A 6,877-nucleotide genomic window follows, 5' to 3' on the forward strand; every position below is an offset into this window, starting at 1 on the left:
ACAACCAGTGTCACCGGAGAAACTACAACCATGTCGTTCTCCTACTAGCCTCAACCTACTGCTTCCATCTGTCATCACAAATTCCATAAAAATAGTTGATGTGAGAAACGACTCTCCGGCTTTCTCATTCTCTAACTCTGCCATACGGCTGCCGTCCGGCCTCAGCCGCAAGAGCGAGGAGGGCGTGGAACTCGCCGGGCCGGTGGAGGCAGGGTTCGAAGCGGCCAGCACACGGCCGGTTGCCCGGTTGGTCGAGGTCCGGTTGCCGTCGGACGAGGGCGTCTCTTCCATCTCAATACAGTACTAGACGATGAGGAGGAGATGCTATGCAGTAGAACAGCAGCGTCAAGGTTTAGCACCCCGGCGGCCCTCGCGGCTCCAAGTGAGTCTCCGAATTTACATAATTTTTGTTCATGCTTGGAGTCAGTAGATAATTGATCCTTCTCCTGTCTGCAGATGGATGGTCTACGGCGATGCTGTGTAAGACCACGCGGCCAGCAGCTACGACGGTTCTGGCGCTCCTGCTAGAGCCACCCCATGGCGACGAGCACATACAAGGGCCAGCGGCGTGCCCACCGGCGGTAGTCGTGGTCCACAACGAAGAGCCTGTGGACAAGGACGCTGACGATGTGGGGCAAGGGCCTCCAGCATGGCTGCTTCAACGGCGGCGAGCGACAGGCCGGCGCCACACCTATAGCCAGGCCAGGCCAGGCTAGAGGGCTATAATAACGCCACCTACCATGAGCTCAGGCTCTCAGCAGCTCCACCTTGTTTGCATCCATTCCGGAGAAAGTTTAGATAGAGCTGCTATATTTTGCTTTAGTTTCCGCTGGTTATTTAGATGATTTTAATGGGATATGTGGAACAGATTTTTTTTGAGGAATTGTGAAACAAATAGCTGCTAATGAACATATTAACTTGTTTGATGTTTTCAGGTTAAGAGAAATTCAACTGCGAACGAGATGAGAAGGGTTACGAATACTTGCAAAAGCAGAGCTCATTGCATCAGGCAATCTTCTGGTGAACATTTTTTTTCTTTTACAAACTATTATTTACATGTCTTACTATTTCTTTTGAGAAATTTGCATTTCATACTACTAAGTTTCCTCCTTTGAAATGAATTGGCAGTACACCTGATATTTCCTCGAAAAGTTTTTTTCATGTCATTTTTTTGTGCGAAACTTATTTACATGTCATGTGCAAAGTACTTGGGACCCGTTGGAATTTGTTTTGGAATTCTACATGCCATGTGCAAAATTGCATGTCATACTAAGTCAGCTGTTCCTTTTTTAAAAAATTTAAAAATTGTTTTTGAGGGGTTGGAAATTTGTTTTGAGAGGACGACGATGGGTTCCCTCGAACGGTTCTTTTTTTTTAGAATCGCCCGAGCGGTTCTTAGTGCTGCTTGCTTTTAGAACGGCCTGCTCTTCTGACGGCCCAGCTATCTCAATCCAACAGCCCAACTCTGTGGTCTTGTGTGTTTCAACATTTGAAAGAAGTTGAGATACTAAGGCCGTTTGCAAGGCCCACACGGTGTAACAGGCCCGTTTCCCAACATCTGAAGGAGCGTTCTTCTCAGACTTCTTTCAAATTTCTGGGCCGGCCAATCGTGAAAACGAGAGATCGCCTCGAATTGTTTAAAAAAAAATCTTCAAAGCTGAATTGGACCGCGTCACTCCACCGGCCACCGGCTCCGCCGCGGCGCCGCCCAATCCCCAACCGACCAAAAGTCAGAGCCTTCCTAGAAGCTGGTAACTATGGAATTTCTGGCATGGCAAGTGACCCCCTTCTCCTCTCCATCCACCCCTAAGAAAAAGTCGCGGTCTCTAAACTTACTAGCTAAGCATGATTCAGCACCCCGAAACTTCACACCGCCGAGCCGATCGAGGCAACCGCGATGCGGTCGATACGCGGGTGGATAGCTGTATATTACATGTGGGACTGCTGCTGCGGCCTGGACCAGAAAACTACACGTACACACCTACCGTCGCCGAAACCCTAGCTACAGAAGCGCGGAGAAGTTGTCGCAGAAGGCGTCGGAGGCAGGGAGCGGGATGATCGCCTCGGAGGCGTGGTTGGGGGCGCGCCGCCTGGCGCCAGCGCAGGTGGGGGCATGGGAGCAGGCGGGTCGATCGGGGTCCGGGGAGGCAGCCGGCGTGGTCGGCGACAAGGAGCAGGTCTATTTTCTAGCCTTTTGTGTGCTCTGGTGATTCCGTGTTTAGGGATTTGTCTTGATTTGCTGCTTGCGATAGTAAACGTGCAAGGAAACTATGGATCATATTCCCCCCCCAACCCACACCCGGATAGGGCTAGCACAATCGCTCCCAGGTTATAAATTATTTTATTATTGCCAATTTCGAGAGCTGACCTGGTAGATTACCTGATCTAGGTAGGTGTGATTGTAAAATAACGCCACGAAATTTTAAAGTGGGTACTGGGATTCTGCTCATCACCTGTTCTACATTGTATTTGATTGCATGTTGCCTTTGTAGGCACTAGGCAGATCATGTGTCTACAAACTGTTTGGATCTGGTTCAGATCTTTGAAAAAAAAAAGATCATCCAGGATTAACCCTTGGAGGCATTTTTTTTATAGAAGAAATCTCTAAGCACCACAGGCCACTCAGGACTTAAGACGGGTGGGCTAGCTCGCTCCCTGCGAGCCTAACCAACAGGGTGACACCCTGTTCTCGGTTCAGTACTGGTGTTTGCTGTTTGGATCTCAGGACCAAGCGAACTGAATCCAAAGAGTGACGCAGTTCATGAGAATGGTGCCAGTCTTGTCAAGTGTGTATACAAATTCTAGTTCCTCACCAGCCTCTTAGGTTGCACTTGACACCACGATGATCCCAAAACAATCTATTTGGTTAAATTCATCAGATAATACCTCTGGCTTTATCATTTAAAGCATTGAGGTTTGTGACAGAAAATACCAATAGAAGTAACATTGAGGCGCACCAACGGAGAGAGAGGGAACACATTATTTTTCCTTCTTCATTTGAAGTGTGTTTTAAAACTTATGGATGATCAACAATGGATTTTTTAACGTAGTGTTCTTTTACCTAGCTCACCAATGATTTGAGTTGGGGTTATCCTTTTTGTGATCGATCATTACTGTCTCACCTGATGCAGTTATGGGATCTTGTTGATACAAAGTCTATGTAGGTATCTTGTTCATTTGTATCTTCTTCACTAAAATTACATAGTTATTGGCAAAGCATTCTGAAATATTACTTGAGCTACCTGATTGTGTATAATAAGTAATAGCAGGAGTTGGCACTACTACTGTATAATAAACTATTTTTAACATAACAAGAATTTCAAAGGAATAGCTCATCCATAGATCATGTTTCACCACAGTGCAATTTTAGTCTTTCAACAGTTCTAATGTGGAGTTACACGGGGAAAGATGATGTGAAATGTATTTTTTATTACAAAAATTCCGAAGTTTACATTTATAAATTCAGTACCCCTATAACTTAAAGTTCATAATTAAGTTATGTGTACTGGAAAAATGAGGCCAGGTTGTAACTGCTACCATGCTTATGGTTCTTTTCTGGTAAGCAAACTGATGCTACTAGTGAAAAAATTCTGATGTTATAATTTTGTTTCATCCAGGAAGACTATTATGATTACAATGAAGAAACTGACGACGACGACGACGACGATGATGACTACAAATCCCCGCCTTCTAGCCCGAAAGGCCCGCTTATCATTGCATGACAATGATTTGATATAGATGTCCATACTTATATTGTGTGGGGATATCTTTTTGATATCATTTCAAATATTACCATAGAGGAGTGCAACTGTTTCATTCATTATAATCATTCATTGTAAATATTTGTCATATACTCCCTCCGTTCCTAAATATATGTCTTTTTAGAGATTCCAATAAGGGACTACATACAGAGTAAAATGAGTGAATCTATACTCTAAAATATGTCCATATACATCCGTATGTAGTTTGTATTGAGATCTCTAAAAAGAATAATATTTAGAAACAGAGGGAGTATATTTGTTGGTTTTATTTCACTTTATTACACCCATGTTCTGAGTGGAATAATGCGCACAACATCTTGTTTCTTCATCTTCTCAAGGCTGGCTCAACGTTTTGTTTTACACATTAGCGAGTATTCTATATACTAGTCTTAGGTTTCAATATCATTATCAAACTGTTGTCAAGAACACCTATATGGAACTTTTAGCGGGAGCGTTTGGCAACCATGACAATAGCTGCGGAAGACAGTAGGAAGCTGCCTTCACAACCGTTGGAGACAGTCTCCATCCCAAAAAATGAACCCAATATTGCCTATATCTGTGGTGCAATGGACACGGGACTGAACCTAGATTGTTGGTTTGCATCTCCGATCATGGTGCATATGTGAGAGAGGTGTGGTGAGCCACACCCCAACTTTTCTGCCGAGTAATTCCAACACTATGCATACTTGTAAAGCACTATGCGTTGCATTTTGACTACTTAGGAGCTTAGATAACCAAAGAATGAATGAATATTGACATATCATATTATAACAAGTAAACATCTAAGTTTGTAGTCATATATGTATGATGTAGATGTATACTTAATTCTGGTAGTTTATCCCATTAAAAATAAAATTGTAGCTACAAAATATTCAAAGACTGCATGGTATAATACTGCACAAACTCATGTAAAATATATCCAGCATTTGTCTTTAGGTACTTGTATTGTAGTTTTGAGTAACTAGTATTGCATCTTTAAAGATAAATGGAGTTTATGAACACATAGTCAAAGCTTTGAACAACAAAAAACATAAAGTGAATGTGAAAGGCAATTTGTTTAGAAGAAAAAAGAACTATGGAGAAGTAAAGTATGGAAGAGTCTAGAACAAATGAGAAGTGCCTGTGATGTTAGGTTTGTGCATATTATGCATTGTTAATCATAAATAGAAAAAAGGGATGCCAATTTGTTTAGAAGAATTATGGATAATTGAAGTATGGAAGATTCTACAACAAATAAGAAGTGCTTACATATGTTTGTGCATAATGTGCATTGTAAATCATAAAGTGAAGGTAATTCATTTGGAAGAAAAATGTTTGGATAATTATATTATGGAACATTCTAGAAAAAAGAGAAGTGCTTGTGTTTTGAGGTTTGTGTGTTGTCTTTAAGCTCAACTCAGGTTGTAAGAGGATGTAGATATTTTACACATTGACTAAAATACCATTTAATCTAAAGAGATAAGTTAGAATATCCAAGGTTGATCTCCATAAAAGATTGTGATTTTTTTATTGTGGGAGGTCCAAAAGAGTGATCCTTACTACTACTCATTTTCTCAACTTACGTGCCTCCATATGATCAAAATTTATCATGGGATTTACTAGCTTGACTCGTGCTTCCATATGATCAAAATTTATCATGAGATTTACTAGCTTGACTCGTGCGCCTTCATCCAATCTATGCATGAGATTCCTCTACCATGCAATATGCATTAGTGCATTTTATATGGGTTTTAATCACATTGCATTTAATAGTGATATACATAACTTTTCATGTTACAATTTTTTTCTTATGCAGACATCTCTCGCATAATTTAAATTACTATTCCACACAATATTTACGAACTATATATCCAATTCCGTGACAACGTGCATGGTATCATCTAGTTAAATTTGTCTTATGCCCGTTCCAAACAATTACAAGAAAAAATTATAACAACAAACTACTTATACCTTTGTTAGTTGTGTGTGGCATTGCAAGAGTTCCTTTTCTAATGAAATACAATATACAAGATTAGAAGTATTGGATGTTCTACTGAGGGTAGGAGAGATGCTGAAGTTTGTGTTGGTGCACTAGTGCAGAGCCATCCTATGCAAATGGTTTAAACCACCTTTCACTGACACAGTTTCAAACCGCCCCAGTTTAATCGTCGGCTATAGCTCCTCTGATCACACATGCTAGAAGCATAAGTGCTCGTGTGTGATCGGGAGAGCTATCACAAACAAGCATGCCACAATGAGGCGTCGCCAAAAATAATGTGTGATAGGGAGAGCCATCAAAGACACTTTTCTTGATAGAAGCGTTTGCGTTATTAAAGTATATCACACACGATGCGTAGGAGAAAACTGTGTGACATAGAGAAATCCATCACACAAAGTTTTCCTGTTGGAAACATTTGTGGCCTGGCTGCGTAACACAAACGGTTGTCCAAGACAACATCGTGTGTGGTTGCTCATGGATCCCACACGCTTATTTTGTAGTAAATGTTTTGATTGCCAGTGGTCATCGCCCAGGATGCTTGATAAGTAACCATGTGCAATATAAAAACCCAATAAGCAGTCTAATTATAGTGTATATTGTGTTTTTTCATGCGCTTTACACCAATATAACATAAACGGCAGTGCCACAAGTATGTTGTATTATCATTATCAACTTTTCATTTTTTGGCATCAATATTATGAATATGTGTATCACTACAATCGAGATTCAACAAGAACAGACCATTCTTCAAGGGTGCATGACCATAAAAAATATTATTCATAAAAATAGAACAACCATTATTCTCTAACTTAAATGAATAACCATCTCGCAATAAACACGATCCTGATATAATGTTAATGCTCAACGCTGGAACCAAATAACAATTATTGAGGTATAAAACTAATCTTCAAGGTAGATGTAGAGGTAGCGTGCCGACGACGATCACATCGACCTTGGAACCATTCCCGATGCGCATCGTCACCTCGTCCTTAGTCAATCTTCGTTTATTCCGCAACTCCTATTTCGAGTTACAAATATGAGCAACCAAACTAGTATCAAATACCCAGGCGTTACTACGAGCATTAGTAAGGAACACATCAATAACATGTGTATCAAATATACCTTTGTTCACTTTGTC

At 41.0% G+C, this 6,877-nt stretch overlaps 1 protein-coding gene across 1 annotated transcript; it reads left to right on the plus strand.

Annotated features, from left to right (window-relative positions):
- The first annotated feature begins 473 nt into the window (after nt 1-473).
- On the plus strand, nt 474-4,034 carry LOC125515372 (uncharacterized). Its single transcript, XM_087530897.1, has 4 exons — nt 474-629; nt 936-971; nt 1,923-2,177; nt 3,618-4,034. The coding sequence occupies exons 1-4, from the start codon at nt 474-476 to the stop codon at nt 3,720-3,722; spliced, it is 552 nt and encodes a 183-aa protein (XP_087387023.1). The 3' UTR covers nt 3,723-4,034.
- The last annotated feature ends 2,843 nt before the right edge of the window (nt 4,035-6,877 follow it).

This window comes from Triticum urartu, chromosome 6A, assembly GCF_056163025.1.
Source record: "Triticum urartu cultivar PI428250 chromosome 6A, HENAU_Tu73, whole genome shotgun sequence".
NCBI classification, from domain to species: domain Eukaryota; kingdom Viridiplantae; phylum Streptophyta; class Magnoliopsida; order Poales; family Poaceae; genus Triticum; species Triticum urartu.

Excerpts from the sequence above, each read along its gene's own strand:
- LOC125515372 (XM_087530897.1), top strand. The coding sequence starts at position 474 with ATGCTGTGTAAGACCACGCGGCCAGCAGCTACGACGGTTCTGGCGCTC. Across the intron at positions 630-935 it reads TGGACAAGGACGCTGACGAT|GTTAAGAGAAATTCAACTGC; the intron begins GTGGGGCAAGGG and ends TGATGTTTTCAG. Across the intron at positions 2,178-3,617 it reads TGGTCGGCGACAAGGAGCAG|GAAGACTATTATGATTACAA; the intron begins GTCTATTTTCTA and ends TGTTTCATCCAG.